Here is a 20,847-nt window from a genome sequence, read left to right as displayed (position 1 = left end):
AACGCCATTAGGCTTTTATTTATAGGTTTTTCATTAAAACCGATATGAATATCGTGTTTTCCCCTATAATAAAACCGGCAATGACACGTTATTACGGCATTGCGTTATTAGAAGGTGAAAGGGAGACTAAATTTCCAACACAAACGCGTACAAAACATTTCATCAGATACATAGTTGAGGTGATGGATAGAAGAAAAATATATTAAGGAATTATTTAACGAATGTAATTTCCTACTTGCTTGTTTGTTACTGCACTGCCTGTTATTTCTGTTGCGTTTCAGGTATGTATCGTTTGGATATAATCTGGGAAAGGTTTTTGGATAAATATGATTTAATTGACGACTATGTTTAGGCATGTACTTCCTACAAGAACGCCCAAATGAAAAAATCAGGTCTTTGACTTTACGTTGGCTTGATCAGTAGCTAGAAAATAATCAATTAAGTTCAGTCTGTTCTTCAATATTTGTGGTTACAAATAGAAATCTCTAAATACACTTATTTCTCGTACTGCTATTAGATTGTTGGTATATTTCTTTCAGTGAGGCGTGATAATCATTTACGACATCGTATGCAAACATTAGATTTAGATTCATGGGATTGTCTTGAGACACTTTGGTTTTATTAAGAATTTTTAATAATCGATTATGAACTTTCTGTAGTTCATTTAAATGGTTCTTGTACGCACCCCTCATGTAATTATCGCATAATTAGCAACGTTATGGAAGAAAGCAAAGTAAATCGTTCACAATGTGTCTGTTTGGGTGAGTTTGGATTATTTTGATAACTATTGGAAAATGAAAATAAAAAATTTAKTTTTTTGTACAAGGTATTTAATCGTTCACAGTTTTCAGGTTTAGTCGATCACACATCAGATTCCAATAAAAAAAAACAAATCTAAATATTGGCTAATGYATTTTTTGTCATTACTCCAGATGTAATGTATCSGACTGTTCTTTCCTGGCTTTACAACTATGGGTGAGTCTTATCCACTATTGCTCTCAGTCTGATAGTTATATTCTGCCTAATTCGAGGCCTAATTATTTGTAACTACCATGAATTTTGTTTTTTCTTCGTTTCCTCGTAGTTCGTTACCCAGATAAGCTGCTTCTTTCTCCAKTTGTGACAAAACCGCTCGAATGTCTCGTGTTGAATGAGCCACTGTATCAATGTCATAAGAAAAGACCAACAGCAGTTTTAGGCCTTGATGAGCAAAATCTTGTGTTATGTCCGACTTTATTTTCTTATTAAACTTATTTCAAAACTGCATATTTGTAAAAAGACATTTATTAAATTTGATAATTGCACTGTATTACCACTGTACCAAAATTTATTTATGGATGTGTGGCATCTTGCTTCACAGAGTGAAATGACTTGCTTTCAAAAATTGTTTCAAAAAGAAAATTTATTTAGAAATTGCAGGTATTAACAACCGTGTGGGTTCAAAATGCCTGCGGACAATATCTACAATAACAATAGATGGTACAATAGGGAATCAATTAACAACTGACTTAAAAATGAATTAAAATAGTCTGATTATTTACTCTTACTTTTTTGTAGACTGTAGACTAAAGTGTCCGTGTAACAAATCTGAAGGGCACTAATAAAATACCAATATATACCGACTTTCTTAAGACACGACTAAAATGAGTACTTCAATAACTGATCCGAAGTAACGAGTATTCAATCCAAAAGTAACTAGTGTAGAACAACCTTCTTCTTCTTCTTCTGGTGCCTTGTCTGTCTTCAGACGTTGGCTATCATCATGCTTAGGATTTCTTGAAATATTGCTTTATCGGGTGCCGAGCAAAATAGTTCTTCGGATAAAAGGCCACATCATTGTCTGATATTGTGTAGCCACGACAGCTTTTTTCGCCCTATCCACCTTTTTTCCTTCCACTTTTTCACCTTGTATTATGAGTCCCAGTAGCTGGTATTTAGATCATCTGATTATGTGTCCAAAGTACTCGTTTTTGCTCGTACGTTTTTCTCCCCTTTATAGTTTCCAGCAGTTGCCGTTCTGTGTCTCTCATTCTGAGGAGATCCTCCACAACACTTTTATAATCTGTCGGTATCACCGCAGTTCAAATGCTTCTATTCTATTCATCGTTTTGGCCTTTAGCGTCCATGTCTCGCAACCATAAAGTAGGACATACCACACATAACATCTTAAGACCCTTTTACGAAGATGCATTGACATATTTCTATTACATAAAACTGGTTTCCATGTCATAAAGGTTTTGCGTAATATTTCAATCCGTGTTGTTATCTCTTCATCAGAGTCCGCATTCGCATTAAGCCAGCATTAGGCGCCCTACCTCCTATTCACGTATCTAAATCTGCAGTCGATGTCCATTTATTTTTCCGACTGCCATCCACTTTGTTTTTGTAGTGTTGATTTACAGATTTACTGGATTTACAAATGTTTGGAGGTTTTCCAGATTCTCTGCGAGCATGCCTGTATCATCAGTGTGTCTAATATTGTCGATTGTTTCTTCGCCGAGTCTTATACCATCTTGGCTATCATTCAAAGCTTCCTTGAATATTGCTTCCGAGTATAGGTTGAAAAGGCTCGCCGATAGAACACAGCCCTGTCGTACTCCACGTTTAGTGGGCAGTTTTTAAGTATGATTGTCTTCAATTCGGACGGATGCTACTTGGTTGTAGTGTAGGTATTTAATTTGTCTACTCCTATTACTTCCATTCATTCAATTCACAGCTTTTTTGGAGTAGAACGCTCATACAAAATAAAGCATTTCTGGTCCCCAGACCTAAATCCAAATTGTTTCTCATTTTACTTTCGCATAGTGGGAATATTCCGTTTTGTATTATTCGCAAAAAGATCTTGAGCGTGTGACTCATCAGGCTAATAAGTCTGAAATCGCTGCATTTAGTGGGTCGACTCTTCTTTGGTAATGTTATGAAAACGATTCTAGCCAATCGGCATTTTTCCTTTGTGCGGAACTTTATTTTATTAGTGCGGTTGAGCAAGTAATACTCTCTTTGTCCAGAAGTTTAAGTAGTTCAGCAGGAATTTGGTCTGGTCCGGGCGCCTTGTTATTTTTTGCTTGTTCTTTTGCTTTCTTGACCTCTGCCTTTAGCATTCTGGGGCGTTTGTAAATTTCGTTGTCTCGGACAGTATGTGCCATGTTATTCTTGATAGCGGAATTTTACGTCCGAGTCGTTAAGTAGGTGAACATGTTCATGTTCATACATGAACATGTATTCTGATTCCGGAGGTATATTTGAGTTTTTTTTATGGAGATTGACGCTGTAGAGTTTTATCAGGAGATCTTCTATTTCTTCTTCGGGATTCCATTCCAACTCTCTTAGATGGTTTTAAGGAATCCTTTGCTTGTTCTATAACCTCTGTATCTCATGCCAGTATTCATTGATGGTTTTGTTTTCATTTGATGTTTTCTTTATTTTGTGAATTTCTGTGTTTATTTGCTGATATATCTGTTCACGGGCTTCCGAGTTTCTGAGGGGTTTGAGGCACATTCGCTTGGAATTTTGGAGCAGAGTAAGTTGTGGTTTGAGTTTATGCCAGCGTCTGGGTAGGTCTTAACGGTTCTAATGCTGTTCCGGAATCGGTGATTTATCAAAATGTAATCTGTTTGGTTCCGCACTGGTACCATGTTGTCCATCTTGCGGCGATTTTCATGTATATAGGCGTCTTTCTGGAAATTGGAACCAAGTATTCGTAGCAAAAGACAAAAAAGAATCCGTTTCCGGTGTTTCTTCCCGTGGCTTTCTGTCCTACCTTTGCGTTAAAATCTCCCATAAGTATTCTTATTTCTTGTTGTTTTTTGCACTTCTTCTATTTGATGAGTAGAACAACCAATCTGGTTGAAAACGAGTTGAAAATATAGGCCAATGATCTGATAAGTTGTTGCTGTTAATTTTGGTGATTTTCTATTAATTTTGTCCATGCCTTCATTTTTGAGTTTCATATATTAAATGGTTTTCTAAATTTCAATTGAAATTGCAGGTTTTATAAGCAATGTATTGGTAACAGATTGTGGCAGTTTAATTGTTTTATTTGTCGAAGTTTTGATGCTATTACTTATGATTTTGATGCTTAGTTTTCGTCCTATCGTTACGGAAATAGTTGTTTATATAATTTGATCTGTTGCTTAGTTCTTTAGTTATTTCGTTTTCGACGTTTATGAGCCGATTAATAATGAAAATTTTCTATTTTTTCTCACCGATTTTCGAATTTACGATATTCCGTAGTTGTTTCGTTTTGATTAAATTAGTTTTAATTTTGTTTCTTATATGCTCGGTGTTATAACTATTCTTCTTGCCTCTAACTATGCTGTTTATAGCTATTCAATAATTTTACGTCGTTTTTGTAGTTCTTCTTTAACTGTTCGTTTTTTGGATAAGTTACTGCTTTCTTATATAAATATTCTGTATTTTCGCAAGAGATCATTATTGCAATCCTATTTGATCGAGGCGCTCTATTGGAATTGATCCTATATAAATTATACTTGTTCAGAATATTTAATTGAGCAAGGATTTTAATTTGTATTAAGTAAATATTATACTAAATAAGATACCGACATATATTGTGCAATAATATGTGGAGAATTGATCACGATACATATCACTGCTAATAACACTTGTAGAAGGGATTTATTGCAGTTATTAACCACAATTTTGTTATTTATTGCTGCAATAAGAGGTTTTACGAAGGGTAATAATATTTCAATTGTTGTGTTAATTTAATGTTGTTTTTGGATTTGAGATCGAGCGCATTAGTTTATCTAAACAGCGATTTTCCAACAATTCAGACTAGGGAGTTGTAAAAGTTCAATTAAAATTCATTCGCAAGCATACGCTCAAGTGCCCAATGTTTTCATAAATAACAAATTTAAATGTACTAATAATAATAATAATAATAAAATGTTAATTTAATGCTACTTCATTATTATCAAAATTTGCGAGCCTGGATCTTTACTAGTCCTCTTTATATACCTGGCTCGGTCCTCCGGACGTTGGTGATTACTGGGAAGAGTGCTTCTCGATCTTCTGCTAATCTTAAAAGGCTCACCAGCTTCATGAACTCATGTCCACTGTCTGATGTTTCTCAGCCACGACATCTGCTTCTTACTAATACCACTTTTTTTCTTTTGAGAGTGAGTTGTAGATGGCTCAATTTTTATCCAAGCAAAATTTTATTGTTGTTGGCAATTGTCGTTCTGTTCTGGCTCTTTGCAAGACTTCGTTGGTTAGCAGATCGGTCCATRAAACTCGCAGCATCCTTCGCTGAATCCACATCTCTAATGCCTCCAATCTATTAAACAGAAAGCTGGACCTTAAGCTTTCCAYCCCATAGAGGAGAACAGACCAAATATAGCTTCTCACCATACGTTGTCGTAGCTTGAGATTGATATCACTGTTACAGAATAGAAATTTMATTCTGTTACACCTCGTTCTTGCCACTTCTATGTATATGTCTGTTAAACTTACGTTTTACTTTATGTATGTTTAACTTTCTTGTCGTATAGCTCAGATCTTGTTTGTCCTCAGCTATGGTCTCACTACCTGGTCATCTGCGAAAAAAGGCTGTAGAGTGTCTCGTCTCCCACTTTCAGACCCATATTTCCACATTTTCTTATCCACCGTTGTAGGAATCGGTCTAGATTTATTTTAMATAGGGTGGAGACAGGAAACACCCCTGTCTTAATCCTTTCGATGTTAGGATATATTCTGTATATGTATTATTACCCGTTTTGATTKTARCCAAATTGTCCTTATAGTAGTGTCGTGTAGCTTTGATTAGAGATTGGTTTATTTCCAGGTTTTTCATTTTTATCCATGTCGTGATATCGTTGCTGACATTAATGTTCGGTCCCTGCTTCACTCCAGCTGCACTTACTTGATTAATTAACTGTTTTAAACCCTCCATGCCATCACAGAATATCAGGGTATCATCTGCGTATTTAATTGTGGTCAGGAGGACGCCGTTGACTTCACTCCATATTCGGTGTCCTCTAAAGTTTTCTTAAATATTTTATCTGAATATAGGTTAAATGAGAGGGGTGAGAGGATATAGCCCGGACGAACTGCTCTTCGGATTTCCACTCGATACGTCCCCAGCGATCCCTTCTGAACCTCGGCCGTCTGAGCCCAATTGAGGTTCTCAATCATCCTAATATCGTTGCAGTCCAGTTGAGTATGGCGTAGAGTTTCCCAGCTTTGCGCTGCGTACCATGTAGAAGGTCCATAGTCGATGAAAAAAAAAAGTCGATTCCAAAAAGAGCCTTTCCTGTTCCGAGCGCAGCCATTTATTATTGAGCTCACCTAGAATGAAAATTGGTTTATGCATTGGTGTTAAAAATTACCATTATCGCTAATGATATTCCTTATTAAAATGCAATTTTTTTGTGACCCTAAAAAGTGCATTGTTTTTAGTGTTAAAATTTTTAAATAAATAATTTCTAGTGGGTCCCTATTACCCCTTAAAAGGAATGATGCCAATTTTGAATCAGCCTTATAACGATTATATTATTAAATAATTATTAAAACGACATAATAATATGTATTGTTCGTGATGTTTCTTTTATTTGTTGCAAAATTCCAGAGGATAATATTTAACCTTTCTGTCTTTTCTTTCGTTTCATTGAGAGTAGAAGAGTCGTGATGTCACGTTTCAGACAATTTTTTTAAATATTCTGAAACATAACTTTATTTTTCAAATGCGTTTTAAAAGGGACGTCCAAATATTCCGGCAAAAAAAGGTTATGAATTCAGGATCAGTATTATCGTTTTGGCTGGATCATTTAAAGACACTCTGTAGTTTTCCTGGAAAATTGAGCATGTCATCGAAATCGACACCTTTTCAACGAATTTTACACCTCAGGGATGTTTTATCGACCGGCATTATCAATAGCTTGTTGTTGCCTAGCGAACTAGCTACCTTTTTCAAACATTTCATTGAATTTCATTATGACATCGTTCTTATTTGGAATGTAAATTGTCGTGCCGAATTGCGTGCCATGAGCGACGATAAAAAGAAGGACGACAAACAAGATGATGCTGAGGATGAGCGACTCGAGTTCCTGCTCAATTACCTGACAAAGTCTTATAAGCTTAAGCAGGAGAAATGGAACAAAATGATAGGGGTAGATGAGAATCGGGTGAGAAAAATCAACTTTTTTAAATAGTTTTTTGAAAGTTTATTATTGTTTAATGAATTTATTTAATTAAATTAATAAATATTTTTTGCCATAAATTTACTCAACTAAAGTATGCGACAACGTAATTTGTCGAAAAGTCTTTCACTGCTCGCATTTTCAATCGCTCGCTTCAATCAAAGTACTATTTTTTGTAGAAAATGATTTTAAAATTCCTTGACGACCCCAATCAAAAAATGCTCCTCATAACCATACCATCAACCGGATTGCTTACACCATTCACATCGTTCAATGCCCAAATCAAACAGAAATTCACTTATTTCATTCGAAAAAAACCGGATGCAGTGACAATGGAAAACTTTAGGTCAGTGCTGACCTTCGGTGACATGTCTGGTAAGCCCATTGAGGATTTGTCGGTATTGGTCGAGGGAGTATTTGTTCCTCTCATGTCGAATCCGGCCAATCAAGTGGGGTGGCCGAAAGTGGTCGCTCAAGATGTGGTTTCACATGTGCGAACTTTTAAGAATACTGTCGACCAGGTAAGTTTGGATTTCCAAATAGAGTCAGTTGGAGTTAATGCCGAGTTCATTGATTGTTTTAGTTTTAATAAACGATTGCACCTTATGAGAATAAGCAGCATTCTGCATATATGCTAAACTGTTAAAGTTTTGCTACTGATATCCCAACAGTTAAACCAGGTTTTTCACAAATTTACCCAGTATATTTGGGTCATATTGGATATGGATTGGACTATGTGTTGAAAAAGTCATATCGGCTAGAAGTTGAAAAAGTTCAATATTTTCAAACGTCTCACTAATGTCCGGTTGGAGTTGAAGCGTTTCAATAGTCGGGCGTTTACGCTACATTACTTCTATCTGTTACCTGCTAGTTCTTCAGCAGTTTTCTTCTATCGTTCACGTTGAAGGTCTTCATTCCGAAGCTATGAAAGTGCTTCCTTCTTCTTTCTTCTTCGGTCCACTCCTGGACTAATGCCTCCCCTCGTCTTCTCCACTCTCTAATTTCTACTCACCAGAAATTTTCACAAGAGTCACAGAGACAATATCAACGACAGAAATAAAAATATATAAAAGATACAATACAGCTACAAGATGGGAAACCGACAAAATCCAGAATGAAGAAGAAAGGAAAGATACAAACAATAGAACAAAGTGAATGAAGACGACCAGTCACGTAGAGCTTCTGTGGAACAATCTGGTAGGGTTCATTTTAGGGACAGCGGAAAGAGAACTGGAAAAAAGAAATAGCCCAAAAAGTGGTTGTATTTGAATGTGAGATTCAATTTGAGTCCTAGCTGTACCGCAGTAAAATATGCGTGGAAACACGCGACTTTAGATTATAAGTACAAAGATATAGGCATAAAAAAATGAAAATAAACTCAAAAACCCATACGCGCCGGCGACCCAGGGATACCACTAAATGACGTATAACCGTTCAAAAGGCAGTTCGAAAAAAATCATTTACGTCTCTCTGCTAGTAAAAATTTAATAGAAAGAAAAGTAAAAGCGTCTGGAAACGTATCTCAGAAACTGTTCTGGTGATTAATCGGGAACTGAGCGAGAAAAGAATACTTCTACATACATAATAAAAATTTGAAGTTTTGAATAGCATAATCAGAAAATGAACCTCAAATACGATCTAACGCTGACGTTACCGATGTTTGTCAGCCAACATGTGCCTGGCTGCAGGATTACCTTTGAGATTTTTCATAAATAGTTTATAGAATCGTAATTTACATTAGCTCATTATTACGTATAGCCAGATGGTGCCCATTTATTATTTTCCTGTTAAAGTGTAGCGCGACTGAACTATTGGCGGTTTATCCATTCTACAAAGTTAAATTTTCCATTGTTTTGCAATTCTAATACCATGGCACCTTAAAAGTCTTTAGGGATGACACTCTTTCTAAGTAATCTGTTTATTTTTCAAAGTTCTATCGTATTACATACAGATGTTCAGTCATTTAGGTGCGTGATTTAATTAATTAGAATATTACTTAATTTGTAACCTGGGTACTGTTGCTAAAGGTCTTGTTCGTTGTAAAATTGGAATAAACATTTATATATTAAAAATAAATTGTGTGGCAAATTATTCTTGGTTCTCCAATTTCTCAAACAGCTCGGTCACGGAAGTGTTAATATCGGAAAGCATCATTTGCAATTCGACAAGATGTTTTACGAGAAAACCACAAAGAAAATGTGAGTCGTTCGATTCACCATTTTCTATTTCAGATTGTGCTTCAAGCAGCTTAAGTTCCGACTCTTGCATGATTATCTATCTATACTGGGTACTTAATTAAATATTGCACAAAAACTTTAAACTAGTAGAGTAATTACTTATGCTAGTAGTCGGCAAAGTAATCTTCTATTGTTGCAAAATTACATGTTTAGCACCCCTTATTTTGTCTTTACATCAATATTATTTTGTCGACTGTTCAAAAATTTGATAAAATGGGATTCATAATAAACGCATTTACTTTTACCTCTTTTTGGCGAAAAGTAATTAAATGTTTTCAACTTCTCCGTTTCTTAACGGGCCTTGGCATTATCTCTAATACCTCTCAAGAAATGTCTTCGTCTTTTTGCATTCTCATTACTCACGTGCTTGCGTTTCAGATTAAGGGTGCAATGAAAAGTCAAGTAATTCTCCCTATGCCTCAAGGCTTGTCGACAGTTTTTCAAGCAACTCAAGCCTTTGCAGATTCGAACGGAGAAGAAGTTAATTTGCCGCTAAAAACGACAATGGAAAATGCGGTCATGAAATGGTCTGCAATTTGCGCTGAAGTTTTGAAGCAAACGTCTCAGCTGTGTTTTGCAAACGGTGTAAATCCAATTCCGGCTAACGAAATCGACTTTTGGAATGCCAGAACGAAAAATATGGAATCAATTTATGATCAGTTATGCGACCCTCGAGTCAAGGTAGCTATAACAAGTCGCTTTAAAGTTCAGACTTAAAATTATGAACAGAATCTACTGCAACATGTTTAGAATTCTCGTATAAACAAATTTACCATTTTGTCACGACAAAGAGAAATATGCTCTGGTTTGTTTCAGAAAATGAGTGAATATTTAGAGCTCACCAAAAGTACCTACTCAAAGGCCTATCAAGAATTATTCAAGGACATTGTAGCAGCTCTAGTGGAAACCAGAGATATCGCTAAATATCTTAAAACACTAGTGCCACACTTTTCCAAGTTTGATGAAAATGAGTTTCTTGAAACTGAGCCATATGTTAAGCCGATGGTAAGCTTGTACCAATTTGTGCCAGCAATTGTACTTTGAGGAAATAGACTTTGTATTGCACCAAACCCAAACTACTGTTGATCATCTATCATCCTTTCAGGTTCATGTGGTTGGTTTAGTATGGGCTAACTCTAAATACTACGCTAGAAGTGACAGAATAGTGATTCTGTTCCGAATGATTGTCAATCTGCTGATCGATTCTGCAGAAAGAACTTTAGACCCCAGCAGTATTTTCCAAGGTGAACCGGATGAAATGTACGAGAAAATTAACGTTACCATTGATATCCTCGAAAAATTCGAGCAAGCTTTCGAATACGTTAGAAATAACTTGGATTCGTACTATCGTCCACCCACTTCAAGTACTGACGAAATTCCCGTGAAAAAACCTTGGACTTTTCACAGGAGGAATGTGTTTCAAAGATTGATCGATTTCCGCAAAAGGTTGAATTTGGTTAAGTCTATTCTACAGACGTACATCGATTTTTCGAAATTGGAAAAAGTGGAAATGGGAGGAATTAAGGGGAGATACTTGTCTGCAAAGTGCCTCGAAGTGTTTGAAGAGTTTAACAAAGCTTACAGCTTGTTTCAAAATATTCAATATGATGTTTTGGATACGAAGGATGATTCGCTGGTTAGGGACTTAAAACAATTTGAGGAAATCTGTTCTGATTACGACAAACGCTTGGCAGCCGTGTTCACTCAAGGTTTTGATGATTGCCATAATCTAGAAACAATGTTCAAATACTTAAATATTGCCGCAAACATGTACGCCCGACCGTACATAAGTGAGATTGTAAAAGAAAAATATCCTATAATTACAAAAATGTTTGACGAAGAACTTGATACTGTTAAGGAGTTGTTTGATGAAGCCAAAAAGGAGGGCGCTCCAATAGACAAGAATTTTCCCCCATTGGCAGGAACCATTCTTTGGTTGCAAAGGCTTTACAATCGAATATCACGACCAGGTGAAGAATTCAAACTAATCGAAGATGAGATTCTTACGTATGAAAACACCCAATTTGTCTTCAAAAAACATGACGAAATGCTCGAGCTTTTGGGCGTAGAGCAAACAACATTACTGCAGCAGTGGTTTGCTAAAGTTCCAGAACAAATTCGCATTAGCATGTCTAAATTTCAACTTTTACGTGACAATAAAGATTTATTGCACCTTAACTTCGATAAAGAGTTGCAAGCAATTTTAAGAGAAATGAAATATTTGAAAAGTATGAATATTGAGAATCTGCCGCCGGAGGCTTCTGCCTTATTTCACAAAGTCGAAGAGTTACACGAGGCAATTTTGAAATTTAATAGAATTGTTGAATGGTACAATTATCTAAAAAAACGAACGACAGATGTAGAGTTTGATTTGATACGACACGATGTCGCAGCTGTTGATGAACTCTTATTGGAAGTAACCGACAATTATACATGGGACACTAATAGTGGGTATAAATGTCCATAAAATGGTCAGACATAAGCTTTAAAAAATGTTTGTTTTATTTCAGATCCTGATATTATTTTGCAAATCTATAATACTGTTAAAGAACTAACCGACCGGGTTAAGAAAGCCCAAGCAAACGTGGCCAGCTTCACAGCAGGAATCAAAGCTTGGTCTGAGCAGCTACTATTTGAAAGAAGAGACGGTAAAAAAGAAAATCTTCTGTTCCTCGAGGACAGAAGTGAACGTTTGCAGAAAAGACAAGATCAAGTAGCAGCCTCATCAGCCGAACTAGAGCGGATTATTGCGGAAAATTATGAACTGTTCTTCAAAGAACCCATGGAGCCAGAAGAACCACCCGTGCCAGGTAAAAGAAAATAATTATTGATTCAAGAAAGCTTACCTAGAATATTTCAAATAACGTGTGCCAAAGTTTAGAAAGCGTGTTAATAAAACACCTAAATATTTCAAATCAATGACGGAACGAAACTTTGAATATGTCTGAATTGAAAAATATTTTAGAAGAACAGCCTATAGAAGAAGAGCCTCCTCCAGACACAAAGAAAGGCAAAAAAGGCAAGGAAAAATTGAAAAAACAAAAACCCAAAAAGAAAACCGAAGAAGAGTTGCGACAGGAAGAAGAGGAGGCGGCAAGAAAAGCCGAGGAGGAAAAGAAAAAAGGTGAAAAATTGGTCATGTGGGCGCCCTACTTGCGGAATCTTGACGGCGCTATTCAGGATCTCATTGTCAATTCTGTTAGAATTAATCAACTTAGTTTTCTGGGTGAAATGGGGGATCCTGCTGTGAATCCTTTATTGGAGCTCACAATGGAACTTCATGAACCCAACATTGTCTTTGTGCCCTCTGTTGTTATTGAAGATCCAGGAAACTTTGTCATTTTCATTGAGGGTATTTTGTATCACCTGTGGGGGAACCGAATGAGCTGCATAATTACTTTCAGATCTCTTGGAAGATATATATTCTATGGGAAATTATATGAAGCATGCGGACCCGGAAATTGTAGATTCATATTACGACATTATAAAAGATAACGCAGAGATAACACAGCAGAAACTTGAAATTTGCGCAAAAGTAGCTGCGAGTATGGAAGCGGCTCATAATTATGAGAAGGAATTCGACGAATATTATGTTTTGTGGGAAGAAGATAGACAGGAGTTTTTGCGCCAGTTTCTAATGTACGGACGCTTGCTTAGTATCGAAGAAGTGTACAAAATTAGGGAAGAAGGTGAAGATGCGATAAAGGAGTCACCACCCACAATTAAGCAATTTAAAGAACAAATCGATTACTATGAAGATCTCTATAAAAAGGTTTGTCACTTCAGTATCACTGAGCAACGTTTAGCATTTCATGCTGCAGGTTGAAACAATAGCTTCGGAAAAATTATTGGCTGCATGGTTGCGGGTCGATGTACGACCACTAAGACAAGCTATTTTAAATGCGGTCTGCAAATGGGGCAACTTATTCAAGCAGCATCTGTACAATCGTGTGATAGATAGTTTAAATGATTTGGAGACCTTTATCAAGGAAGCTGTAGCTGCAATGCAGGTATTCAGGAATGATACCAAATCTGTACACGAATGATATTTGTTTATCTTGAATTAGGTCCCATTGACCGAGGATGACTATGATGGTCTTCTGAAAGTAATGGGATATCTGTTCAAAGTTAAAGAGCGACAAGTGGAAACCGATAGCATGTTTGACCCACTGAAACAGATCATGGATCTGCTGAAGGACTATAATGTTGAATTTCCAGAGGAAGTTATAGTGCAGTTACAGGAAATTCCCGACAGGTGGAATCATTGTAAAAAGGCAAGATCATTATTCATGGGTTATCAACAGCTAAGATCATATCTTAATTATACAACATTTTTTTATATCCGTCATCGAACAATGTTGGGATTTATTTATATTTTATATTTTAATAAATTTTCAGGTGGCCGCTACAACCAAGCAAGCGGTTGCACCTTTACAAGCTCTTCAAGTAAATGCAATCAAACGGCGAATTAATCTATTCGAAATTCGTCAAAACATGTATCGAGAGCAATTTAAAAATCGTCAATTCTTCAATTGGGACTGTCCAAATATTTACCTCTTATTGGACAAAACTCATGGGGAATGTTTTGAACTGGAAGCAGAAAAAAGCAAATTGCAAGAACAGGCGAATTTGTTCGAACTCACATTGCCCGAGTTTAAAGCCATGAAAGCAACTCGCAAAGAACTGAAACAGTTAAAACAACTTTGGGATTTTATCAACGTTGTCCGGTCCTGTATCGATGAATGGAAATTAACACCATGGAAGAAAATTGATGTGGAAAATATGGAAATGGAATGTAAGAAATATGGAAAGGAAATACGACAAATGGACAAAGAAATTAAAGGCTGGGATGCTTACATTAAGCTGGATGCGACTATTAAGAATATGTTGACCTCTTTGAGGGCGGTCACTGAATTGCAAAACCCAGCGATAAGAGATAGGCACTGGATACAGTTAATGCAAGCTACCAAGGTAATTGGATCAAAGGTCGTTTTTTTATGTAATGGCGTGTTTTGAAAGAATGGAGTTTCTTCAAGTTGGTTAAAATTGAATTTAAGGGGACTGAATTTCGATTAATTGTCTAATAATTATTGAATCGCGAGAAATAACTCACTGTTGTGTCACTAGTAGGAACGTTTGTTTTAGAACTACATTTTCTCTTCACCATGCAACTTTAATTAATATATTCAATTAATCGTCCACATTTGCTGTTAGTTAGAAACATATTGATATTGTGACCATCGGCGATATTGAAATAACGCAAATGTAACTGATTTATTTAATGATGGTTTTCATCCGAGTTCGGTTCGTGCTTGCATTGTATTCAAGGCAACATCAAACTATCGAGTTTTCCCATTCTATGTCAGTGATTGTTCGATCGTATAGTTTCCGATAATTCTTCGATAAAGGTTAGAAAATAATTGTTTCATACTGAGTTGCAAAACATTTCTCTGCAGTGTTGCTTGAAATAAACATTGATATTTGTTATAACGCTATTTTTCTTTTCTAACTGTTTGGATATTTCACAGTAACTTTGCAAAACCCATAGTAGAAGGAAAAAAAGAGAACGGCGGTAATAAATATATGTAATTTATAATTGGAAATGTTTCAATGGGATTGCGTTTGGTAAGATAAAACGCGTTTGACTGGTCGGCCTGGTTGAGCAAAGAGAGTGCAGGAAGATTCAATTGTGTGGGTTATTTTACCATTTGTATGATTGATTGAAGATTAGTTGTCTTTCCATTATCTTTGTCGATTCCGTGCTGGGTTTGGTGGATTTTGTTGTGCACTGGGTGTCCAATCTTCGTTATCTGTCATGGTGCCTGGTGTTTAGTTTTATCAGCAGTGATTGGCTATTAATTTGTGACCCTAATCTCTAATATATTAATGGTCTGATCAGCTTTTCCTGATCCTAATTCAAGAATTCAAGACCCTCTAAAACCCCGAAAACTTACAAGTTTCATTATTTCGGTTTCAACAAGAAAGTTCTGGTGGGAATTCAACAGTGAGGATTCGGTTCGAACTGGGCAGTTTTTTTCTAATAGCTTTAAATTGGCGATGGTTATTTGAATTTCAAGACTAATTATTTTATTCGCTTAATTTTATTTACCATGGGTCCTGATTTTTCCTTCTGGAAATTGATGAGAGTATTAATATTAGAGGTGACTCAGTGGTGTGTTTCGATGTTAAGCCATTATACTTGCATAGTAATACGAAAGAATCTTCTATTCTTTAGGGTTCCTACTTTTAAGTTGATATTAGCCCATTTCTTGAGAATTGCAACGCGTCTCGACTGTGGTTTGTAGGTGACCGTGATGAGCACTGAGAGCGGATTTAACATAGCGGAAAAGTTGTCCCAAGGAAAACAGTGTTTTATTTTCTACCGCTATCTAATGTTGTTTCTTTTGGAACTACAAAATAAGAATGCAATTCAACCTTGAGACGTTTCCTAGTTATTTAAGAATGTGATTGCGAAAAAAATTGCAAAAAATCGTTTTGCCAATTTTTGTTAGATAATTGAATTAAGTTTCAAAGATAAAGCAGCGAACTCTATTATTTTAGCTTGTAATTTACTCCATGCTTTTAAATGCACTTAATATCTTAATCATTCTGTATTATCAATATTAATAATACTTTTTCTTTGTGACTGCTTCAACTCAGGTTGGACATGTACTCTCAACATTGATTTATACAGTGAGTACCCCCGCACCTAAAGACAGCATCTCCAACACTAGACAGTTAAAACTAAACACGAAATACAATATCGGCCTGAAACCGTAACCGTAGACACTGAAGATTTCATACTTTTCACGCATCTTCCAATATTATCTGTATTCCATCTACGAATAAAATATTTTCAAAATTACCTCTATGGAAACAAGTTAACAAGATTTTACCTTTTCAACAGGTGAAATTTGTCATGAACGATGACACGACACTGAGTGATCTTCTAGCTCTCAATTTGCATGAGTTTGAGGACGAAGTAAAGAATATCGTGGATAAGGCAGTTAAGGAAATGGGAATGGAGAAAGTGTTGAAAGAACTTAATGCTACTTGGAGTGTGCTGGAGTTCGGTACTGAGCTCCATGAGCGCTCAAAATTACGGCTGCTCACCATAACGGAAGAGACCGTAGAAACATTAGAAGAAAACCAAGTCGCTTTGCAAAATATGATGACCTCGAAATTTATCGACTTTTTCTTGGGCGAAGTGTCAGACTGGCAGAAAAAACTGGGAAATGCCGATCAAGTGATCCAAGTGTTTTTCGAGGTGCAGAGAAAGTGGATGTATTTGGAAAGCATTTTTATCGGTTCAGAAGACATACGAAGCCAACTGCCTGAAGATTCAAGACGATTTGATAAAATCGATAGAGATTTCAAAGAAGTACTGAATGAGATGCTAAAAACTCTTAATATCGTAAAAGCAACCAATAAGCCTGGCTTATATGAAAAGCTGGAATCAATTTTGCAAGATCTCACTTTATGCGAAAAGGCACTTAACGATTACCTGGAAACGAAGCGTCTGGCTTTTCCTCGATTTTATTTCGTTTCATCGGCCGATTTGCTTGATATTTTGTCGAACGGAAACCAACCAGACCTTATCCAAAGGCATTTAACCAAATTATTCGATTCATTGGCGAAACTTGTATTTGTACAAGAAGGTGGAAAGAATTCGAAACGGGCAAAGGAAATGATTTCCAAAGAAAACGAGGAGCATGTGACGTTCGTCAACATTTGCGATTGTAGTGGAAAAGTCGAAGTGTGGCTGAATCGCGTTATTGATGCAATGCGGGATACGCTCCATCAGCTGTTTGGGGAGGCTGTCATTACCTATGACGAGAAACCCAGAGAATCTTGGATATATGATTATCCTGCCCAGCCTGCTCTTTGTGGTAAAATTGCTTTTTTAAATATTTGCCAGTTTTTTGTTTGTCTAACGCGTCTAGTCTATCGAATGTGTAGGAAGAAGTCTGCACTTGATGTTCCGGTTGCGAACCAAAGCATCAAAGTAAGAATGCGCAGATTTTGCAAATGAAAATATTGCAAAAACTGTTTTGTAACGAAAGCCAATGGGGGCTGAACCAGTCTGACAAACATAGGTAGAAGGTTATTTGCGGCGTTTATGCGGAAAAAACTGATTAATATTTTTCATTTTTATGTATTTCTAAAGAAGTATTACTAATATAATGAAATAGGGCGCTGCTTTAAATTGTTCGGAAAATTAGAAAAACGAGCAAAGGATAAAATAATAGCATCGTCGATGGCTTTCGGAAAATATGCAGTTAAAATTTAATAGATGTTATTAGGATATAATGCTTCTACCAATATTACAAGGTTGTAATACGTGCTCTAAAGCAGCTATTTCCGTTGGGAAAAATCTATGAAAGGAGTGCTTACATATTTTACGTGATTCCACTTTCCGTTCGCACTTTATAGTTGGTTGCTTCCTGTTCTCTGAATGGCCACAGAGCAAACACTTAACTATTTTTTCAACCATCCGGAAGACTTTGTGAGACTGGTGTTCCTTCAGCTAATCAGTATATTAAGTGCATGTTTCCGCACAAGAAAATACTTCCTTAATTATGTACCCATATTAGGGCGGATTACGTAATAATTACCGAATAGAGGCTTATGTGAGTTATAGTCTTTCCGCTTTCCAATGGAAAAATATTGTCAACGTTGTTAAGTTTTAGATAATTTGTATCTGGTTTTCCCAGAGCCATTTCACAAAAAAATCAGAGGAAAGTTGAACTTTTGAGCTTCTGGAACGTCATTTAATAACTTAATGAGTTTCCCGATTTCGTCCCTGGGTTTATTTATTTAAAATGAAAAAAAAATGCGCGCTTTGTTACATGACAATTTTAGGCACTCAAATTTGGTGGACCACCGAAGTAAACATGGCATTTGGCCGATTAGAAGAGGGTTATGAAAACGCATTGAAGGACTATCAAAGGAAACAGATTAGCCAATTGGTTGCCCTCATTAACTTGTTGCTGGGCGATTTAACTGCCGGAGAAAGACAGAAAATTATGACCATTTGCACAATTGATGTGCACTCTCGAGATGTTGTCGCCAAGATGATTCTCATTAAAGTGGAGAACTCTCAAGCCTTCCAGTGGCAAAGCCAGTTGAGGCACCGATGGGACGACAAGGAAAAGGATTGCTTTGCTAATATTTGCGATGCACAATTTAGGTATTCGTATGAATATTTGGGTAACACCCCTAGGCTGGTAATTACGCCATTAACTGATAGGTGAGTACAGTAATACCAGCAATAAAAATACCAGCTTAGTCAGCTAAAACAATCCGCTTAATGCGCACCTCATTAATTCAGGAAAGCGTTATCAAACAACTGCCCTCAAACTTCTAACGATCTAAATGTGCTTCGCAAAATCCCAAATTGCTCACTAAAATTAACGAGAAGGTTTCTTTTGGTATCGTCGTAAACATCTTGATCCGAAGTAAATGGGTAATAATTGGCAAATGTTTCGCAAACATCATAAGTTGAGTTACCTAAACAAAAGTGTTTATTATACACTGAACATAATATTTCAAAAATAAGAATGGGAAAGTAAGTTGTAAATCATGTATGTTTAGGGTTAGTTTGGTTTTTTTTGGTTAAACCAAACTAACCCTTTTTTTTAGTAGGGATTGGAAATGGGTATCTATGCACACCCTGTGACTTGTTGTTCAGCCGCCACAGGGTAGTGTGGGACTTCGGCCAGGCCGACCCACTAAAACCCTACTCTTCCCGGAACCGCCGTTAAGCATTACTTCGGAGAATTTGACCTCTAGTCTCCTATCTCCTCTCTACGTTTCTCCTCTTTCTCCTTTCTCTTCATAATTTCCCTCAACATACCCATGATTGCCTCTAGGTTTTCTTTCCTTTCCATGAGTAATCTCCCGACGTTTTCTATTGTTATTTCGTATCCACACTTTCCCGCTGCTTGCTCTCTCAGGTCTCTAGCACTTGTGCATACAAAGATTGTATGTTCGGGCGTAATCTGGTGTCCGCAGAACCAGCATTAATCTGTTTCCGCCCTTTTAATCTTCTTCAGATAGGATCCAAAGATTCCGTGGCCGGTCATCGCCTGTGTTATGTAGTAATCTATCTCTCCCCCATTCCTACCAATCCACCTTCTTACGTCTTTGATAAAATGTCTTGCACACCCTTCATATCTTTCCCATCTTCTCTGCCACTCATGAATCAGCTGCTCCCTCGCATCGCCCTTGCTTTGCCTTCCGTTGCTATGCATTTTGCATCTCTCCTTTATGGCCAAGTCTATTGATGGTAATCCAGCAAGCACTTCGAGGCCGTTCTGYAGGCCGAGGTTATGCCTATAGCAATTCTTCTATTTACCCTCTCCAAAGTGTTGAGATAATTTTTATGCCGTCTTGCATGCGCCCACATCGGTGCAGCATACACAATTGCCGATATGACTGCGCTATATATAATTTTTCTTTTGTTACTTTTAGGTCCTCCAACATTTGGCATTATTCTGGTAAGTAGATTTAGCATCATGTTCGCCTTTTCTGCTATTTTCGTGACATGCGAGGTCATTCTTAAATCCTTATCTATGTATAATTTTAGATATTTCACCACTTTCTGGCCCCCTATTGTGGTGTTATTTAGGTTGACCTCAGCTTCCACCATCTTTCTTCTACCGGCCATAATGAGCATCTCTATCTTCGCGGTTGCAACCGAAATATTCATTTTCGCAAGGTTCCTGGTCAGTATCGTGGCTGCAATTGCGCTTTGTCTTCTAGTTTGCTTCTTGTCTTGGCCCTTACTACGATTGCAAGATCGTCGGCATACGCAATCAGTTCGACGCCTTCCTCCACTTCGATCCGTAATATTCGGTCATAAAATATGTTCCATAACAAGGGTGATAGTATGGATCCTTGGGGCACCCCACATGTCATTTCAAAAATTTTGTTGTTAACCCAAACTAACCCAAACTAACCCTTTTTTTTATAGAGGTTTAAGAAAATCTGCTAACAGACTATCCCAGGCTGGTGATCTGGCGCCTGGGGGTGTGCCGGGGTGATGTCCCAAGAGATCATCGACCGACTAAAAACTCTTTCCTCTACGTAACCTTGGAACCGCCTTTCGGCATTTCATCAAGGGATCAATATCAATCAGACTAAAATTTTCAATATTTGTTTACGTAATTATTCGTATTGGTATCTAGCCTCTAATTCCCGCCTTCTTTCTTCGTTCGCCTTTAATCTCATAATCTGTCTCAACATGTTCGTTATGGACATCCACGAAGATTTAGTCTCCAGTATTATTTCCCCTATGTTTTTCTTTGAGATCTGCCTCCCGCACGCTATTTCTGTTTGGTGTCTGAAACATTTCACAGTCAAAAATGGGGTGCTCCGGAGTGTCTCTCTGGCTGCAGTACCAACAATCATCATTTGGTTGCTTTTTAATTGTTTTCAGGTATGTACCAAAA

The 20,847-nt window shown here is 36.9% G+C and overlaps 1 protein-coding gene across 1 annotated transcript in view; it reads left to right on the top strand.

Annotated features, from left to right (window-relative positions):
* Positions 1–6,704: 6,704 nt before the first annotated feature.
* LOC109545179 (dynein beta chain, ciliary) overlaps positions 6,705–20,847 on the top strand; it is a 28,554-nt gene continuing 14,411 nt past the window's right edge. The window contains exons 1-13 of the mRNA XM_019915721.2: positions 6,705–7,142; positions 7,337–7,678; positions 9,773–10,075; positions 10,211–10,399; positions 10,500–11,841; positions 11,905–12,204; positions 12,360–12,746; positions 12,799–13,166; positions 13,216–13,404; positions 13,462–13,668; positions 13,793–14,365; positions 16,302–17,283; positions 18,257–18,644. Coding sequence (XP_019771280.2) covers positions 6,747–7,142; positions 7,337–7,678; positions 9,773–10,075; positions 10,211–10,399; positions 10,500–11,841; positions 11,905–12,204; positions 12,360–12,746; positions 12,799–13,166; positions 13,216–13,404; positions 13,462–13,668; positions 13,793–14,365; positions 16,302–17,283; positions 18,257–18,644 — 5,966 coding nt within the window. The 5' untranslated portion in view covers positions 6,705–6,746. The remainder of the gene's footprint in view (positions 7,143–7,336; positions 7,679–9,772; positions 10,076–10,210; positions 10,400–10,499; positions 11,842–11,904; positions 12,205–12,359; positions 12,747–12,798; positions 13,167–13,215; positions 13,405–13,461; positions 13,669–13,792; positions 14,366–16,301; positions 17,284–18,256; positions 18,645–20,847) is intronic.

Source organism: Dendroctonus ponderosae, unplaced genomic scaffold (genome assembly GCF_020466585.1).
Source record: "Dendroctonus ponderosae isolate FM_Combo_2020 unplaced genomic scaffold, Dpon_F_20191213v2 Dpon_F_20191213_6, whole genome shotgun sequence".
In the NCBI taxonomy this organism is placed as follows: Eukaryota; Metazoa; Arthropoda; class Insecta; order Coleoptera; family Curculionidae; genus Dendroctonus; species Dendroctonus ponderosae.
Note: the sequence above shows the minus strand (reverse complement) of the source record. Positions and strands in the feature narration are given on the sequence as shown.